The 20821-nt window shown below is 41.2% G+C and overlaps 1 protein-coding gene and 1 long non-coding RNA gene across 3 annotated transcripts; both read left to right on the forward strand.

Moving 5' to 3' along the window:
- Positions 1 to 1215: 1215 nt before the first annotated feature.
- Positions 1216 to 2861, forward strand: LOC131225167 (uncharacterized). Its single transcript, XR_009161220.1, has 3 exons — positions 1216 to 1432; positions 2385 to 2456; positions 2668 to 2861. It is a non-coding gene; the product is annotated as an uncharacterized LOC131225167 (long non-coding RNA).
- Positions 2862 to 3769: 908 nt separating this feature from the next.
- LOC131225164 (AP2-like ethylene-responsive transcription factor CRL5) lies at positions 3770 to 4614 on the forward strand. Of its 2 annotated transcripts, none has more exons than XM_058220630.1 (2): positions 3770 to 4281; positions 4375 to 4614. In XM_058220630.1, exons 1-2 carry the CDS (start codon positions 4035 to 4037, stop codon positions 4551 to 4553), a joined length of 426 nt encoding a protein of 141 aa, XP_058076613.1. In that variant the 5' UTR covers positions 3770 to 4034; the 3' UTR covers positions 4554 to 4614. The 2 variants fall into 2 exon arrangements, with proteins under 2 accessions (XP_058076613.1, XP_058076612.1); XM_058220629.1 differs by having other exon boundaries at positions 3776 to 4287.
- The last annotated feature ends 16207 nt before the right edge of the window (positions 4615 to 20821 follow it).

Genomic DNA, 20821 nt, shown 5'->3' on the forward strand with positions numbered 1-20821 from the left:
TCTATACTGAATGGTTTATCTGTTTTTGTTGAAGGGTGGTCTCCCTGATGAGTGGACTCCCTGATAGTCTAGTCACCTTCATGGTTGAGCATACTTTTTTCATGTGTGCTATGTATAAATTGCAGGGAGGGTGTGTGATCTAGCAAAATTTCAGCTATCTTTCTAAGAAGCTTTCACCACCATTTTGAAAATGGTGGTGTACCACCATACACATGCTTAATTTATGTTAATCTATTCCTTCCAAATTGCTAGCTCATTTGTGGATGGAGTGTACACCAAAAAATTACCATGAATTTTCTCTATGATTTGAGCCACTCACCATTTCAAGTTATGCGCTTTATCCAAAATGTGCACTACAATTTGTATGGTCTGAATAGCCATACATGAATACCGCAAGGGGGAGAGTCAATACCATTTTTCAAAATGGTGCCGACTCTTCCATTGGGACACTGGCTGATTATCTTAGCCATTTATTTGATAGGCCACCATTTGTAAGGGTAGGAGCCCCATCAGTATTAAGCATTAAGGTATTCTACATCATTGGAACCCCAATTAGTATGATTTGGATGTTTGTATGTGCATGCCATGTGTGGTAGATGCAGATAGTGGTGAAACCAAAGCTTAGTTAAATTGTTCCCTACAACAAACATGTCACTGACAGTTACAAGATAACTGCCATATTGCTGTTGAAAACACTATAAAAAGTTATTTCAAGGCTCTTCATGTAAAATCATTTCATTGTAATAGTCCTGTGGATGACACTTGGATAGCCAGATCAATCAATCTAAACTGTCTGTTAGTTCATAACACATTTCATGAGCTACCATGCAAAAGGTAGAGTTAATGAGCAGTTTAGATCAATGCGTTGACTTTCCAAGTATTTGAATCCAACTAGGGGCACTGTAACTCATAGTGTTGTCTGAGCACTGGACCATATCTCTAAGACAATGGTACAATTTTGTTCAATTGCATTACTAAATTTGAAAAAGGATGAGTGTACTCGTCATAAAATCAATGGTTGGTATGGCCCACCTGAATTACAGATGGGCTAATTTTTATGCTCTGGTCCTGAATTTTTATGTGATATCCAATGGATGAAGTAGATTTTGTATAGTCACCATAGCAGTCCCTAAAATAGTCAAGGGTAAATGTCTATCTGCCAACTGGTTTCTTTGGCATGGCCCACCTGAATTACAACCCAATTTTATGTTTTAGCTTTTCTTTTTTTTTTTTCTTTTTTTCTTTTAATTGTACATACTATTTAGTAAGACTAATTAATACTAATGTGTCTATGGTCATTTAGACAACTAGTGGTATTCCTCAGTGCTTGATTAGATGAATTGGAAACCCTAAAAAAATGACTCCCTCTTTTTTTCGGCTGTTATTTGTTGGAGGGAGTAGGAAAGAAGAATCAGAATTTCTTCATTTTTTGGTAAGTCTTTTTCCTTTCAAAATCATTATCATCAAGAAACTTCATGATATTTAACGATTAATCTGTATAATTTTGAGAAAAATATAATGAATTGGTATGTTTGAATGTTTTGGCTTTGTGGTGGATAGATGCATTCTATCCCAATGTGTATCATGAGTATAACCAGCTGCACTAAGTAGCTGGGTACTATTAAGAGGTTATTTCTCTGATACAAATAGTGTTGTGGAAAATGATCCATTGCAAAACACAGTAGTTTTGTTTCATGTTCTGTTCAATCTTAGGACATGGTGGGCTCAAATGCTTGGTGAAAATATGCATCAATAGCTAAAGATTTGCAAACAAATGCTGATTGTTGCAGATTTGGGCATTTACTCTTTTAGTTAATTTAGCTGGAGTTTGTTGTATTGAAATAGCTCTTTGCTTCTTCTTTTTTTTCTTTTTTTCCTTTTTTTAATTATTTCTTTTGAACATTTAGTAGCTCTTTACTCTTAACGTTGCATTGATAAAATTATAATTCATCAAAAAAAAAAGCTAAAGATTTGCTACTGGTGTCCTGTAGTGGAGATGGTGAGAATATTTACCTATAGCCATTTGCAATTGGACTTCCTTACTAAAGATGGAGTGATTAGAGCATCAGTCATTGCCTGCTCTTAGTATTCTATTTTCAATCTTTTCTTCTAAACAAATACTGTTACTGTCCCATCTCAGAGTTGAAGCAAAACGGAGAGAAACTCCAATTGGACTTCCTTACAAAAGATGTGACTAGAGCATCAGTCATTCCCTGCTCTTAGTATTCTATTTACAATCTTTTCTTCTAAACAAATACTGTTACTATCCCATCTCAGATTTGAAGCAAAACAGAGAGAAACTCCATGTCAAAAAAAAAAAACACTCTTTAAAAAAACATTTCTGTTACAAGCTCATTATCTATCATTGTGCTTTCTCCATGCAGAGACCTCAGCTTTAACAGCCTGGCTGGCGATATTCTAAGCTCCTTTGAAAGCCTTGCAAGAGTGGATTTCATGTAAGTCTAACATTATCAAATGAAAATTTGCTATTTGAGTCAATGCTTACCCTTGATAACAATGAAGTGGGGATTTTCTCTTTCTTTTTCTTTTCTTTTTCTTTTTCCTCCATTTAGTTATTTAATTAGGAATATGCTGACTAGGCCTATACCTGGATGGATCATAAAGAAATAATAATCTTACTCATTAGACTGATTTCCTTAAATGCAGGTAGTTTTGCACTGAAGAATCAAATGCTGGTTGACAGATTGAAGTAAATGTTAAAATCATTTGTTTTCAGATCTTTGCAGATGAAGTGATGGAGCTGGTAGAGCTTGATAATCTCAAAGATGCAATAGTGGGCCTCCCAGGGATTACAGGACTGTCGACAGAACAAAGGAAGAGGTTGACAATAGCCGTGGAGCTTGTCGCTAACCCTTCAATCATCTTCATGACAACAAAATTTTATTTAATCAAGTGTTCATGACAAAACCATGAACTTTGTGTTTATGGTGCAGGGAAAATGCAAATGATCTAACCATCATTATTGGAGCCATCGAAAGGACAGTGTTTTGCCAAGAAAGAGCTGCAGGGATGTACTTTGCCTAACCATATGATGATGATATTTGTCTGGCCTCTTGATGAATGTAATCTACATAGTGAGTGAGAATTGCCTGGAGAGCCAGTCCAATTTTAGATACCTCTTAGTTGTTTCCATGGACAACTACACTTAAGCAAATGAAACTAGCCCTGCGCCGGCACGCATGTGGGGACGGCCGTGTCAACCCGAACTAATATAGGATATTCAAGTCATGCACCAAGTGGGCATAGTTTAAGAACTCGAAAACTCGATTTGACTCAGATGTCCAGCCAAATTGGGTTGACTTGAAGACTCGTTTCAACTTGACTTGATGTTCAAACATCGAGTAGGATTAATATTTTTCTAGTAACCAAAAACCTAATAATGCATGATGGTAACCCAACTTGGATTTGGAGTCCATACCCTTGATGTGAATATGATGGAAGGAAATCATAATTGGTTCTTTTTTATTTTGTTAGACTAATAATTGCAGTTCAGTTCAATAGTGCATCCAAACACACCCTTGATCACGTATGTCAGTTCCACTAGTTTCACATGGGGCATTCTCATGTGGATTTATTGACTTAGTGTATTTGGTATGTTTGGGAATCTGTTTTATTTCATTGTAAATTTAATCCTTTTTTCTACTGCAACAGGTTACAAGACAACAGCGATGGGACATGCCACATTTGAGTGGACTGATTGTTAGACCTCATCCCACCTTGAGCAAGTTCCAAGGCAGGAATGGTATGTTGGTATTATCGGCACTTAAATCCTGAGAAATTTTACTTTTGCTCTTGTACTTATTGGTCATATGCTTTCTAGTATTGGAAATTCATGCAATTTTGGTGGTTTAAATAAGCTAGCCAGATTAACTATACATGTTATTATTTTATGAGCTTATTACTATACTGTTGTAAAATTTTCCTTCGTAAGGTTCAAAAGATTGTGTATTTATCATCTAATCTATTCATAAGATCACATAAATAACTGGTTGGGTTTCTCACTCTCTCCTCACATGAACATGGATGCATCTACAGACCCACATCAGCATCATTATCATTACCACCGTTATCAGCAACATCATCATCATTATCATCAAACACAAGTTGCAGCTGCTGCTTCTCCTGCAATTCCAACTAGCTTCTTTCTAGCTCCTCAAATGGAAACACAAGGTGGGGCCCTTTACTCCCAGTTGTCTGTAATGCCACTGAAATCTGATGGCTCCCTTTGTATCATGGAAGCTCTTACAAGATCACAACAAGGTGAAGGTATGCTTCTCCTTCCATCTCTTCCTTTCAGTTTCTTTTAAATAGCTTCTAAAAATAAAGTTATGTCTATCTCTTTGTTGATGGAAGGAGTGATGCCAGCTTGCTCTCCCAAGCTTGAAGATTTCTTGGGTGGTGCAACCATGGGAGCTAACCAGTACGGATCAATTGACAGGGAAGCTCATAGGCCTTCTTTATTTGTGAAATTGGAAGTTGGAATTGAAATTGAAATGTGTACTAGAAAAGAAGGAAAAGATTATTGTGTGTGAATCATTGTCTTTTTCTTCTATTTGTGTAATTATCTAGCATATAATACAAGTAGATTACATACCCCACTCTCTCTCATACAATGAATAAAGGGGTTTAAATTTGTTCTTAAAATTCCGTCCTAAAATCTGACTGTTGGCAACATTAATAAGCATTCAAAACTGTTTCTAAAATTGTGCCTAAAATGTGACCATTGGCACCACAACGGTTAAAAACCGTCCCTAAAATTCCGTTTCTAAAAATTGAAACAGTACCCAAAGCGGTTCTGAACCGTTCCTGTTTTTCTGCGACGCCTCATTTAGGAACGGTTTAAAACTGCTCCTGAAGCATTTAGGAACGGTTTTAAACCGTTCCTAAATAATGATTTTGGTGTAGTGCTTGCTGGCTTTAGGGTCTCTCACCCAAGGGACAGAATCGCCCTACTTGCTGATAAAATTATATATTTTTTTCTCACCATTAAATAATCAATAGAGAAGCATGAATAACATGAACAATTCTAAAATCAACAAAAATAAATAAATAATAATTTAATAAGTCAAATTTCTACACTATAATGTAGGTTCTATACGAGGTGCATAAATTCGATGTTATTAAAATTTTGTTTCTGAAATTTGTTAAAATATCAAGTTGATTTTTATAATAGTGCTGGAAAATTTATAAGAACTCCTGAAAATGCTGAAATACCAATTTTGTCTCAAAATTTGAATTTTGAATTTATTTACTTATTTGCAATGTAAATAATTTATTTTATTCAAAATTTAAATTCTTATTTATTAATTTATAAAAGTTTAGTTGTACCTTATATTTAAATTATTATTATTATTATTATTTTATTTTTATAACTTAAACTAGAGTTTAAATTAGAATAATAATTAAAAGTTTGAATTAATATCATATTAAATTTTGACTTAATTAATTTAAGAAATCATACAAGTTTGAGTCATAATACTTACCTAATAACTAAAATTTTGAAATATAATTAATTATTTTTAAAGCCTTCAAAGTCACCTTAAATTTGGATTTACATTAATTTAATTCTTACAACAAAATAATAATAATAATAATAATTTTAAATTCCCAATTAGTATAATTAATATTAATTCTCAAACTCTAAAAATTAAAATTTTCATTTAACTGCTTGTTAACAATTTAATTGTAACCACTTTACTTTAAATTAAATTAACAAATCATTTTAATATTTGAAATTTCACTCGATCTAGATTAATTAAATTAAATTAATTATTACTTATGAAATTAAATACATATATTAAACAAGGCTTAAAATTTATAAATTAATTTAAGTTATTAATTCTATTTTTTTAAAAATAATTCTGAATTAAATTCAATAATTCTGATATAAAATAATAAAATCTATCTGCATATACTATATTACATCTGGCTAAAAAAAATTCATAACTTAATTGAACATATTCTATTTTTAATAATTTACCTTTACATAAATGAATTTTAAAATTTAGGAATAAGTCATTTTAATTTTAATATTAACAAATAATTTTATATATATAGAATTTCTAAATTAAAATATAAACTTAGATAAATTGTTTATTTTATTTTGTAAATTTATTTTATTATTATTATTATATATATATATATATAAATTATTTCAACATTAAATATAAAAAATATATAAAATAGAAATTCATATATAAGTAGGATTCCCTACATAATAATCAACTGACAATAATATTCCTATCAAAATTTTGGAATAAATAAGCATAATAATTAACTAAAAATGATAAACCTTAAGATAAGACCACCTACCTTAAAAGTCTAATGATCTGTCTCTCCCGCTCTCCCTTCCCAGGTTTTCTCTCTCCCTTTTCGATATGATTGAATCTTTGTTTATAATTTTCCTTCCTTTTTAATGAATGTGAGAAACGAGGCGGAAGAATGGGGAATGTGGGTAGTTTCGTTTCGTGGGAGGGTTCGGTGCCCATTACCGTACGAAAAGGAAGGAAGAATGGAGAAGGTGGGTTAGGTGGCGGAGACGTGCGGAGGATAAAATTTTTATTTTTAATTTATTATTATTTTTTAAAGATATGGTGGGTCCCACTAACGATGATATAAATTTACTCCGTCCATCATCTCGGCCTGGCTATGAGAGGATATAAGGTAAAAAATGAGGCTGATCCAAAACTCTGGTGGGCCACACATAAGCGGACGGTGGGGTTGGTTCCCACAAAAAAATGGGTTGTTACACCACATACATTTAAGGTGGGCCCAAATGAGTTTACTCAGTACGATAAGAGCGTACTGAGTAACTTGGTACCCTATTCGATTTTCGTGTAGCATTAAACGGAGAAATCGGATTACGTAGTGAGTTACACAGTACTGTACTGAGTAAACTCGGTTGGTCACACCGTGAATGTATGTGGTTCACCAACACCGTTCATATGTTTTTCCATTTCATTTTAGGGGTTAAGCCCAAAATTAAAGCATATACAACGCTTAAGTGTACCATACCACTGGAAACAGTGGAAGTATTGATTTCTACCGTTGAAACCTTTCTAAGGCCCCATTGACGTTTATTTCTCATCCAACCAACTCATAAGATCACATAAACATGATGAAGGGAAAACACAAATATCAGCTTGATCTAAAACTTCTGTGGCTCCTAAGAACTTTTTAACGGTAGATGTTCAATTCACCTTTTTTTCTAGTCCACTTGAACTTTTGATATACTTAATTTTTGGTATAAATCTTTTAAATTATCTGATAAAATGGATGGACGGAGTAGATAAAATGCATGAATGATGGTGGCCCCATAGAGTTTACTCAGTACGCTTAGCGTACTAAGTTATTTAGTACGCAATCCGCTTCTTAAACTAGGGGTGTACATCGAGTCGAACCCAGTCGAGTGGGCCTCAGCTTGACTCAGCTCGGCCACTAGTTGACCTCAGCTCGAACTCGGCTCGTTCCTCGAGCCTAACTGGCCAGCTCAGCTCAGTTTGGTTAGCAGCTCGGGCTAGCTCCGACCGAGTTCGAGCTAAGATCGAGCCGAGTTCGTCATTGATGCATGTTCACAAACACGTGAATTGCACCTTTAAAATCTCACCGTATTTGAGATAGCAGTAATAATTTTATAGCTATTTTATCAAACACCTTCTAAGCAACATAAAAATCAAGAAAAAAAGGGTGTTGGTTTCATATACAGACCTTCCTTGCCACCAGCCACACTTCTTTGAGTCATTTCATCAAACACTTGGTGAGTAACATCAATATCAAAGTAACCAAGTCACCAAACTAGTTCGATCTAAGTTCGATTCGAGCTAGGTTCGATCCGAGTCGAGTCGAACTGGGGCCAGCTCGAACTCAGCTCAACCTCATTTTTGAGCTAAAAAAATCAGCTCGAACTTAGCTTTGAATCGAGTTGAATCGAGCTTTTTCAAGTCGAGTCGAGCGAGCTAATTGAGCTAGCTCGGTTCGTGTACACCCCTACCTAAAACGGAATGGTTGTAAGATAGACATGTATTATGAGATAAAATATTATGGCAGTAAAAAACAAGGAGCAGATGGTGAGGTGCGCCACCACCAACCTTAATGATGTGTTGATGTCACCAAGTTTTATGGGGACACGGATTTCCTGTGAAAGCCTTTTACTGGAATTCCAGCGCACCGGTAACCTAGGTGGGGCCCACATTGATGTTTATGAGAGATCCACCATGTCCATCTTTTTTTTTTGGATCATTTGAGGATATATGGCCAAAAATGAGCCAGATCTAATACTCAAGTGGGCCGCAAAAGTGAGGATTTAACGTCCACAGTTGAAATATTTGTGGGGCCAAAAAAGTTTTGAATTAGGCTAATATTTGTGTTTTCAATTTATCCAGGTAGTAGCAATGTTTTAAACGGTATGGATGACATGCAAACATCACTTTTGACCCATGGATATTTCAATGGTGGGAATTTTCCTACCCACCTTTTCCTTTAGTACGAACAACTTGAGTATTGGATCCAGCTCATTTTTGGCCATATATCCTCAAATGATCTCAAAAAACAGATGGACGTGGTGGATCTCTCGTAAACATCAATGTGGGCCCCACCTAGGTTCCCAGCGGAGGAACTTCCTGCGAAAGGCTTTCCCAGGAAATTCGTGTCCGTTTTATGGCGCCCATGTATGTGTAATATCCCAACCATACGTCCATTTAGTGAGATGGTTTTAGACTTTAGCCCAAAAATGAGACCTATCCAAAAGATTAAGTGGACCACACCACAAAAAACAACGGGAATTGGACGTTTACCATTGAAAACTTTTTTAGAGTCATTCTTTCTCCCTTATGATGAGGCACAAAAAATATTTCAGTGCATGTCCATTGCATTAGTCAGAGAATTCCATGGTGCAGATCCTTCCCTGGGTTGTGCACTCCTTATTTTGGTAAAAAGCAGTGAACGAGGGTATTTTGGTAAAAATGAGTGAATGGGGGTATTTTAGTAAAAATGAGTGAATGGGGGTATTTTGGTAAAAATGAGTGACTGGGGGTATTTTGGTAAAAATGAGCAAAGAGGGTATTTTGGTAAAAAGGAGTGAAGAGGGTTATCTTGGTAAAAAGGAGTGGATGGACATTGGCTTGTATTAAGGAAGAGGTTGGTGATCACCGCTATTTAAGGAAGAGGTTGGTGAACACCACTATGCAAGGAAAGAGGGTCGAAGTTGTATAAAGAAAAAAGTGGTCGTGATCACCACTATGTAAGAGAGGGATGCCTATAAGTACCCCTCCCCATGCCACATTTGGAGGGTTGTCGTTGGTTGGAAGACAAGAAGGGGGACAAGAAGAAGGAAGACAAGAGAGAGAAGAGAGGGTTTACGCGAATCCACGCAACTGAAATGGGTTGCACGAACCCTTACAACTGAAATAGGTGGAAAAAAATCCATGTGACACTTCTCTCTCTGCTTGTCTTAAAGACAGGCTTTTCTTGTCAAGATAGAAGGCCTCTTAGCAGAAACACTCATGAAGAAATCATTGCATGGGGTCGCGAAACCACTTTTGCAAAGGAATCCATTGTGTAGGGTCGCGCAACCACTTTTGCAAAGGAATCCATTGTTTGGGTCGCGCAACCACCACTCCATGTGGACCTTGTCTTAACACAAGGATTTTATTGTCTTAATGGATAACCGTAACGCCTCATGTTTTTAGGACCCGAGTACATGACCCGTTTCCCAAAAACTTGAGCGTTAACTTGAAAGGATGGTCAAATTTGAGTATATATATATTTTTTTCATTCAGAGTAAGCAGATAAGCGTAGGATGGACAAATCAATATAAAGGAAAGTTGACATTTACATTTAAAATATATAAGGGGGTTGCCCATAATGACTTATACAAACAAATATCCCAAAACTTACCATTTCAAAGTGAAGTACTATTACATGTAAATAAAAAAATAATAACAAATCTAGAACTGTAAAACCACGTAGCAACTCTTGATAATACAATCATGCATCTTCAATAGTGGTACTCTGCTCCTCATCAGTTTAATCTTAAAAATCAATTAAGCCACTTGTGCTACCTGTACGGTTATATATTTGATGGATGAGTGGCCAACTCAGTGTGAATTCCCCTCAAGATTACACACCGTCGCATTAGGTAAGCATGGTTATAAAATAAAGCATACAAAACAATACATGATGCAGGTCTTATTAGATGCATGGATGCGTGAATGCAATCAACACCCTGGGAATGCTCATCCGTGCGGACAGTGGACTCGTCACCCATGCAATCATCGACCTGGGAATGCTCATCTAATCGGATAGAGGCTGGCCACATAACGACTGCCTATCGTACTTCACGTACGTTAACGTTAGATGCTGGTCTGTACCATATATACATGATTACACTCAAGGTCACTACAGGGGCTTGTCACCAGCGTAGGCCGACAGGTCAGGCATAGGTCCTATACCACCATCCACAGCTCATGAGACTACCACTTTAGGATGTTTAATGGAACCCTGTTGACTACTGGCCAATCATATTACAACATATGGGGCTTACCATCGCATGGTTGCATAGTATAAAACAGTGAACCCATATAGGAAAATACCAAAACAAAGCCACATAGGGTGATATCAAAACAAGCCACATAGGGCGAGTATCAAAATAAGCCACATAGGGCGAATATCAAAACCATGCGATAAAAGACCATCCTTGAAAATCACTTTGACACATCAACCCTTGGATGATAGGCCCACATCAACATTTAATTTAAACTACCATTCAATAACCACTAAGTCAAAGGTCCATTATAAACACTATCAGTCAAGTTACATCCCAAGTATGGGTGTACATCGATAAGTGGGGGTTTCCCACTAATGTACCTGTTTAAATCCCAGAAGCAATCCACAAGTAATCCAATAGCATGAATTAAATACACAGGATAAATATTGAGCATGTGATGTAGCAACTCAATTCCAACAATTAACACATGACTGGTTATCACTTATGAACATAATTAATGGAGATATCATTTGTATTAGCACATAAACTATAATTAAGCTAATGATTCAGGAAAATAAAGCAAGGGAAGAATATAAAATATGTGTACAAGTTAAGCCCCTGAATCATATATGTCATGGCTAGGATCGGTAAAAGTGTTATTCATCAAAATTATAAGTATCACATTTCAATTCCCAAAATAGTAATCCCATTAGATCCAAGTTCAACCCACTACCTCGGGTTCGAGATCATAGCTGAGGGTTTTAAGGCGACCTCATCGTCATCTCCGCTTAGACATCTTTAGTGGGGCCTAAGAGTTAGGGTGTGTAACACCGCCCCGTAAACGGGGAGTGAGTCAACTCGGTGGAACAATACTTAACATTTTTAGTCAGTTTAATCAAACAAGAATTGATATTAAATAAATCCTAATACTCTTGTATTAATGCAAGTATGAATGCGATGATGCGTGCCCTCATGCGTATACCCTCAGCGACATCGCCTCAAAGTTCGCCACATCTACAAAGCACATGCAAATGATGTGCATGAACATGAACTACACAATCAAACAATAGTAATGACTCATCACCCAAGGATAATTTCAAACAATATAAGGGTCGTCAATCCTAGACAATATCATACTCGTTGTAAAAGGGCTCGTCACCAATCAATGCACGCCTTTCATGCCCTTACTACCACAGATATTAATATTCCTATGCTCGAGGTCAATACATCGTCACTAATCAATGTAAAAAGATAATATAGTGATACCACCATAATCGACGAGTTAAGTTGCTCACGGTCACTACGGGAGGCTCGTCAAAACCCGACCACGGTGTCCCATACCACCATGTCGGCTCATGATCAACGTACCATGGTTATTAGGATTTCACGGGTAAGTTCGGTACCCTAGATTCAAGCGATAACATCCATACAATCCCGATGACCCGCGACCTTTGGGTAGCATTTGCGGTCATCCTTGAGTTAAGCCCGATCACGTTGACCTGACTCGGATCAGAGCGCAGACACTCCGCGTGGCCAAACCTACCGCCGCCATCTCGTCGGGTTCGTAATACGTTACGTTGCGAAAGCAATCCAACGACGAATATCTTGTGGTTCAATCCGACTACCGATCAAAAGTTGGACTAAGGCATTTCATCCCAAATATCCTACACTACTACAGATATTTATTTTGTACAAAAGCATATGGACCACTCTCATGGCACAAGTTCTCATGCATACCACCCACACACACTACAATTCCCATGGAATAAACACTACCCATCCTAAACACTACTCACACCTAACTTACCCTAGCAAACATTGTTTGTATCACCATAAGTCATGATTTCTTTCTCTAACCAAGGAGGGAGAGCAATGATGGCTCTCCTACAACCCTCCCTTCCTCTCTCTCCTCCTTCATTCTCTCATTTTCCTCTTCCATAGTGGAATGTCCAGCCCTCCCTCTCTCAATTTCCAGTAACTTTTCCTTCCTTTTGTCCTCCATCTAATCACCACGAACTCATCTTGACCATTGAACCTTAAGGCTTGGAGCTTGGAGTACTTAGTGTTGGTGGTAGCTTGAAGATTCAAGGTAGGTGTTTTCCACAAATGCTAACCTCCATTCATTCTCTTATTTCTTTTGTTTCTTCATGTAGGGAACAAGTGGGACCCACCAATCCATGGTGGGGATCCCATCTAACCCTTAGGACGTGCCTATTGGCCATCCATCATGCATGTGTTAATCCATGATGGGGCCATTCTCCATGGACCCCATCATGATGTGTTTCATGATCTTAGCCCTCCCAAGGTTATCTAGACCTTTGTTTTATGGTGGGGATGACATCCCCACTTTAGATTTTTACTATGGAGGTCCATGCATGCATAGATCCATAGATGAGCAATTGAATGGTTGAATCTCCTTTGTACATAAGGAGTTTTTAGTGGCGAAACCCCTCTTGAATGGCCAATCTCCTCCTCTTATTTTCTCTATCTCTTTTATTCCTTTTCCCTAAATAATTGTTGGTCATGGTGGGCCACCTGATGTGCAAGGCACATCCAACCGTCCATCCTTGTTGGGACGTCCATATGTCCCATTTTCTGGACATGTGGAGATCCACCTTGCTGTCCATTCACACATGCAAATTTCAATCATTCAGGAGTATGTCCCAGATGTGTGTGGCCCATCTAGGTGGCCACACCTTGATGTGCATGAAGATTATTTTGTTGAAACTTTAATTGTGGATTGCACTAGGCAGCTATATACCTTGCCGTCCAGATTTTTTTAGGGCCATGTTGCTAATTGTTTGGGCCCATGTGTTGCTTTGTTTTGAAGAAGATAAGGGTGGGTTATTGGTATGTAGACCCCACCTTGATACATGCTGAAAACCTATCCCATGCAGCCCTTTTTGGGACGTCCAGGGGCTGGGCCTAAGGGCCTAGACGGTCCAACATATGGGACCGTCCAGCCATGTTGGTGGAAAAGGGTAAGACCCCAGTGTGATCTGATTTTGGGAAGGTGGCCAACTGATGTGGACCCTACCTTGTTGTACAGTAATGGATGCACCCTTCCCTCCCTTTTTCCCTTGATTTGATGAGCATAGGCCCACTCCTTGGGTGATCCAAAAGGGGACATCAATCTGTAATTGTTCTGCAACATTGCTGCCCATAAATTGTATGAATTATTAAAAATACTTCCATTGCTCCAAAAAGTGTAAAATTTTGTAGAGAGGTGGACCATCCATGATATGACCCACCTATAAAATCTTGGGGCCAATGGACACCTGTACTCACCATAGTGGTGGCTGGACCGGCCCACTATAATATGGTGTCCAGATCAGTCCGATTTTCAGGACAGATTGATTTATTTAAATGAATTAAAATATTTTCAGATGTTTAAATATTCTAAAATTTTGTGAAAGTTTGGTCAACTCATGTTAGGACCCACCTACCAAATTGCAGGGCTAATGGACCCCTGTGCACACCGTGGCGAGGGCCGGATTGGCCCACCACGTTGGGACATCCAGGTCTATCCGATTTTCTGGATAGACTATTTTGTTTAAATTAATTAAAATACTTAGGAATATCTAAAAGTTTTGAAATTTTGTGGGTGTGTGTCCCACATATGGAGGTATCACCCTACAAAATTTTAGACCCAACAGACATTTTAGCTGGCTGTTGTACGGCCAGGAGTGGTCACTAGGCAGGGTCGCCCAGGCTAGGGCGTCCAGCCTGCTTCATGGGCCCACCTTGATGTGTTGTATATCCCACCACCCATCCATGTGGGGTCCTTAGGGGATTGATCATCCTCCTTTTTTGGTATTCAATTGGGGCCCATTGGGTGGATTTTTGGGCCAGATACCCCGGGCCTATAAGGCTGCCTACACATCCCTGCCTTAGGCTACTGCTGGGCCTGCATTCCAACGGCCTGGCCCATTTGATATGTGTGTTGCATATCCTGTCTCATCTGGTGGGGCCCACAGTGATGTGTGTGGGCCATCAAGAATTAATTATACTAAGAAATACTTCTATTGTTGAACTCCAACCAACCCAGAAATTTGGGTGGGCTAGAATTTGGCATTGAGCCAATAATTATTGCCTATAGATGTTCTTTTAGGGCAATATGGTTCACTAGATTTGAGGAGGATTTAATTCAAGATCTTACCATCTTAATTTATATTTTTTTAGGCTTAATTAGTGCATGATTAAAGGCCCATCCCAAATGGGATTCTTCTTGGGCTAGTCTCTTAGTTAAGTATGAGCCTTATAGCTTTGGTTGGGCTGGAACTTTTGATAGGCCCATTGAACCCTTGGGTCGTATATTTACCATGTCATTGTGATGGATCTTATGGGCCAAATACTCAAGTAGTTGGGCCCTTGTTTGTACACTATAATAAATCCATACTTGGGCCGAGATGTGAGTCCCAACTTACTTGTGTTAAAAATATAAGGATTTTCCATATGTTGGAATAATGGGCTGCCCATTAGGCCCACCACAATGAGTGAACCAATGACCCTTATGGTTGGGCCCTAACCTTGCTTAAGGGCCCACCAGGTTGCCTTTGTTTTGGGCTTAGTGTATGGCCCACTAGGCCATGGATTGATTGTGCCTTGGACCTCTCTTTGCATACGTAGCAGGCCACCTTTTGGGACCTAGTTGAGGTTGGATGTCCTCCTTAGTGGCCCTAAGGTAGGCCCATAGATGCCTTTATAGGTGGTTGAAGGCCCACCTTGGGCCTGGCTAGGACCGTTCCTCCTTAGAATTTTGACTCTTAGTTTGTGGGCCATCCCAAAGTACTGAGCTCCCACTAGAGGATTTTTCTTCTCCGTTAAATACTTGTCTATGTTCCTAAACCTTAACTCTCCTTAGGATAGAGGAATACATTCTACAGGTAGCACACTTACATCGTTGTGACTCATATGCATTATCTGTATGAATTGATTGCATTGTATGTTGGTCATTGAGGGATGAAGTTTCTCCCCTTGTGCACATTGAGTGCCTGAAACTTGTGCATGATCTGTGTGTGCGACTCATGCATTGGCATCGCATTTTATGATGATACCGTCGCTGCTTTATCAGGGCCTTGCCTCCACATGGACATTTGTGGATGGCCGCATGTGTGGACACCAGAAATATTACTTGAGCATACCGGGTGCATAGGATGCTCATAGGTGAAATTTCTAAAACTTCCATGATACCAAGGATCTGCTCCAATGCCGTGACTGGGTGGACTATATGAGTGCACAAGGGCCTTATACCATTAGGCCACGACTCCCACTGTCGTGTAGTCGGTTGGATAGGGGTGTGGCCTTACTTACCTGGTGTGAGGAGGCATTGCTAGGCTGAGTCTGACTAGCTCGTAAATGGGTCCGCTACCATCAGCCCTTACTGGTGATTGGCTATCCACAGGTGGGTAGTGAGGTCCCTTACGCTCGTTTGACTGTGCAGGGTCTGTAGAGCTGCAGTCATTCAATAGTGTAATGGATCCCGGTGATTTCCTTATGATTGGAAATATACTTGATATATGGTTTGGTTATGAGCACTGAAATTACTTGCATCGCATTAGCATTGGCTGTGTAAGCCCCTTCATGCATTACCTTGGTATGACTCCCAGTACTCATTGCATGGTATTCATGATAAGCCTTGGTAAGGATAGTGATATTCTCATTGAGCATGTTCTTTCATCATATTTCCTTCTATTCTTCTGTGCACTATTGACACACACTTTCACCACCCTCTAAGCTTTTATAAGCTTATGCACGATTGATGCGTGTAGGATATAAGCTTATGCATGACTGATGCGTGCAGGAGACTCTAGACAGGCGTCGTAGCAGTAGAGCGTGGAGTAGAGTTGAGCAGTGAGGACTCCAGTGTTGCTGATTTCTCTCTCTTTTCTTATTACCTTACGTATGTTCTTTTGAACCTGATGTAAACTTGTAAAAGTTCAAATTCTTAGTGGATTTTGTGATGTGTGCCCTTTGTTATTCTTAGATGTACTTGTTGTGATCTTGGGTATGCTCATATTAAAAAATGATTATACTATTATGGAAATCCTCCTTGTAGGATCCCATGACCGGAACCTGCCTCAAGAGCCGAGAATGGGGTACTAGGAGGCTGTTGCGGCTAGAACCGGCCATCGGGTTCCTTGTGGGTTTGGTTACCAAGTCTGGGGCGTGATAGGAGTTGGTATCAGAGAGTAGCAATTAATTCTTGGATGACTCAGGATAACATCGCATGTCTACCAAGAACATAGGAAAGTAGTGTCCCGAGATTCTTCCTTTCGCTCCGTATTGAGCCTATAATTGTCCTGATTCCTTGCGTCGTTATTATTTTGTAGACGATGCCGCGTGAACGTGCCACTCGTGTTCGTGGCACCCGTGGTCGTGGTGCATGTGGTCATGGTGCCCGTGGACGAGGCGCCCGAATTACCCCTCCTACTCAAGCACATCCTGCTCCCATTGTTGAGGATCCTATTCCTGAGGTCCCGATCCAGCCTGCTCCCCCTGTTGAGCCCGTATCGCCCGTACCTCCAGTTGCTCCGGTTCCCCCACCTATTTCCCCTCCTCAGTTTGCTATTCCAGTTTCAGAGGCTCCTGCTTCACCGGCCTCACCCGTGCCTCTGCCTGAGGCGAGTGCCGCCCCTGCCTTTCCGAAAGTACCTATAGGAGCCGAGCATTTCTAGCAGCTGATGTAGCTTGTTGCCACCACATTACAGACCCGTCAGCCAGCTACTGCCGAGGTTTCTAGGCAGTCTGATTTACCACGTGCTAGTGCGATAGCTTGAGAGTTCCGACAGCATGATCCCCCGAGGTTTAGTGGTGACCTTGACCCTTCTACTGCCGAGGCTTGGCGCACTGATGTTGTGAGGATTTTTGACACTATACAGTGTCCTTCGGGTCAGAGAGTATCCCTTACGACTTATCTTCTTCAGGGTGAGGCCCGTCACTGGTGGTCATCCGTATCTAGGATGGTCGGGCCACAGTTCGTTTGGACATGGGAGGAGTTCGTGGTCCGTTTTGACCAGAAATTCTTCCCTAATCATGTTCAGATCTAGCGGGCTATCAATTTTGAGACCCTAGTGCAGGGTGATATGACTGTATCTCAGTATGAGGCCCATTTCTTGGCTCTGTCTAGATTTGCTCCTAATCTCACCAACGATGAGAAGATGAGGGCCCGTCGTTTTGTGATTGGGTTGCATTATTTAGAGACATTTTGACCAGGTCATTCATCGGGCACTGGTTTATGAGGAGGACTAGGCTTTGACCTAAAGGTTGAGAGAGCAGAGTTCCTGTGGAGAGCAGAAGAGGAGAGCGCTAGCCAGTAGTTCCAGGCAGCTCCGTCAGTAGAGATGGAGGGGCAAATCAGGGTTTCGGCAGCCCGCAGTTCAGACAATAGCTTTTCCCTCATCATCAGCACCGCCAGCTGCTTCATCTTCCGGCCCCTTTTCTGGTGTATGCTTCTGTTGTGGACAGGCCGGGCATCGGAGGCGTGAGTGCCCTCTCCCCATTCAGCAACAGAGGCCATCGCAGTTGCCCCCTCCTCGTCCTCTCAGTAGCAGCAGAGAGCACAGCTTCCACCCGCCTCTCCTAGGGCTCCTCCTCAGCAGCAGAGGTAGCCAGGCAGACCTCCTCAGCAGAGATAGCAGCCGCAGCACCAGCAGAGGGGATATCCATATGTCCGATCGCTGGGTCCAGTATGTATAGCAACCCAGCAGGCTCAGACTCAGGACCCTCAGTCTTCCGGTTTGCTTCCCGTTCCAGCTCAGGGCCATTTTTATTTTGCGCAGCAGGCGTCAGGCTAAGACCCGCAGTCATTGACTGGTGGAGTCGTTAAGGGTATTCTTCTTGTTTTTGCTTGCGTTGCTCATGTTTTGTTTGATTATGGCGCTTCCCATTCTTTTGTAGCCGAGCAGTTTTGTCGATCGACCAGTATTTTGTCAGAGGCCGTGTTTGAGGCCTTGACCGTTTCGACTCCCATGGGGAAGTCTATTGTGCTGACCCGTCGCTATCCTTCTTGCCGAGTATTAGTGGGCGAGATGTTCCTCCCTGTCGATCTATTCGTGATGACGATGACAGGATTTGATGTGATTCTGGGTATGGACTAGCTTGCGGAGTATCGTGCCGTCTTAGACTGTGCTGCGAGGATGGTTACGTTTCACATTCCAGGCTTGCCAATATTCCAGTTCGTCGCTGAGCCCAGAGGAGAGTCGTTATCTAGTTTCTTGGCTTCAGTCATTGAGGATTCTGTGGCAGAGGTTATTGAGCAGCTGCCAGTTGTTTGTGAGTACCCGAATGTGTTACAGGAGATCCCAAGTTTGCCACCGCATCGGCAGGTGGAGTTCCGGAATGATTTGGTACCCGGTACCGCGCCTATCTTGAAGGCCCCCTACCGGATGGCACCGTTGGAGTTGAGGGAACTGCAGGAGTAGTTGGATGAGCTCTGAGAGTTAGGTTTCATTCGTCCCAGCAGTTCGCCTTGGGAGCCCCGGTATTATTTATGAAGAAGAAGGATAGTTCGTTGCGACTCTGTGTAGATTATCATGAGCTCAACAGAGTCATCATCAAGAACCGATACCCGCTTTCCTATATTGATGACTTATTCGATCAGTTGCAGGGTGCACAATATTTTTCCAAGATAGACTTACGTTCTGGTTACCATCAGATTCGGGTCTGAGAGGAGGACATTCCGAAGACGGCTTTTCGGACATACTATGGTCACTTCGAGTTCCTGGTCATGTCATTTGGACTGACCAACGTGCCCACCGTATTCATGTAGCTGATGAATGAGGTTTTTTGGTCGTTCCTCAATCAGTTCGTAGCGGTATTCATTGATGATATTCTTGTATATTCGAGGACGAGAGAGGACCATGCTGAGCACCTGTGGATTATGCTTGAGACCCTCCGTGCCCACCAGTTGTATACGAAACTGGTGAAGTGCTTGTTTTGGTAGGAGGAGATGAAGTTCCTCGGTCACGTAGTGACGAGGGAGGGTGTCGCTGTGGACCCCTGAAGGTTGATGCAGTGCGTCAGTGAGGCCAGCCCACGAACGTGTCCGAGATTCGTAGCTTCCTTGGTCTAGCGGGATATTATCAACGGTTTATCGAGGGTTTCTCCCGTATTACAGCACCCCTGACCCGGTTGACGCGGAAGGGTGTCGAGTTCGTCTAGAGTGATGTTTGCAAGAAGGCATTTGCGGAGTTGAAGGACTACCTCACATCTGCTCCTGTTCTCACTCTTCCTGATGGGAGTGAGGGTTTTGTTGTTTTTACTGATGCCTCTAGAGTTAGCTTCGGTGCTGTACTGTTGCAGCACCAAAAGCTAGTGGCGTATGCCTCGCGCCAGCTCAAGGTCCATGAGCTGAACTACCCCACTCATGATTTAGAGCTTACAACAGTTGTCTTTGCACTGAAGGTGTGTAGGCATTATCTATATGGGGTCAGGTTCGAGCTCTTCTTGGATCATAAGAGCTTGAAGTATCTATTTTCGCAGTCCGAGTTGAAATTGTAACAGAGGCGATGGATGGAGTTGCTGAAAGATTATGATTTTGACCTTCAGTACCACCCGGGCAAGGCAAATGTGGTGGCGGATACGCTCAGCTGTCAGCTACGAGGCCTGGTGGCACAGATGAGGTGCGAGAGTGGCAGATGCTCGAGGATATTTTAGAATATGACTTTGAGTTTGGCCTGCTGTCTTCCTTTATTCAGCTTTCGAGCTTATCGATTCAACCCTCTTTGGTGGCTAGGGTGATCGAAGCTCAGCAGACGGAGGAGTCACTTCAGGAGTACCGAGCAGAGGCCGCATCCGTGGAGCAGTCAGATTAACAGATTGGTTCCGATGGTGGATTATGCTTCAGAGGCCGTTTGTGTGTCCCGGACGTACTAGAGTTGCGTCGTGATCTGATGACCCAGGCACACCGATCGAGACTTACTATCCACCCGGGCTCCATGAAGATGTATCGTGATATGAGGAGGCGGTACTTTTGGCAGGGGATGAAGTGCCAGATTGTGAGTTTTGTGGCCGAGTGTGACACATGCCAGCGTGTCAAGGCCGATCATCAGAGACCCCCTGGTCCCTTGCAGCCATTGAGCATTCCAGAGTGGAAGTGGGAGCATGTATCGATGGACTTCATCACAAGATTGCCGAGGACTCAGCGCGGTCACGATACCATCTGGGTTATCATCGATCGTCTGACGAAGTCGGCTCATTTCATTCCAGTGCGTGCTTCCTGGTCTATGGACTGGTTGGCGAGGATATTCATTGAGGAGATAGTGAGATTGCATGGCGTCCCAGTTTCGATCATTTCAGACCGAGACTTTAGATTTA

The sequence above is a fragment of the Magnolia sinica genome, chromosome 14, assembly GCF_029962835.1.
Source record: "Magnolia sinica isolate HGM2019 chromosome 14, MsV1, whole genome shotgun sequence".
Lineage (NCBI taxonomy): Eukaryota > Viridiplantae > Streptophyta > Magnoliopsida > Magnoliales > Magnoliaceae > Magnolia > Magnolia sinica.

Excerpts from the sequence above, each read along its gene's own strand:
- LOC131225164 (XM_058220629.1), top strand. The coding sequence starts at position 4,035 with ATGAACATGGATGCATCTACAGACCCACATCAGCATCATTATCATTAC. Across the intron at positions 4,288-4,374 it reads AAGATCACAACAAGGTGAAG|GAGTGATGCCAGCTTGCTCT; the intron begins GTATGCTTCTCC and ends TGTTGATGGAAG.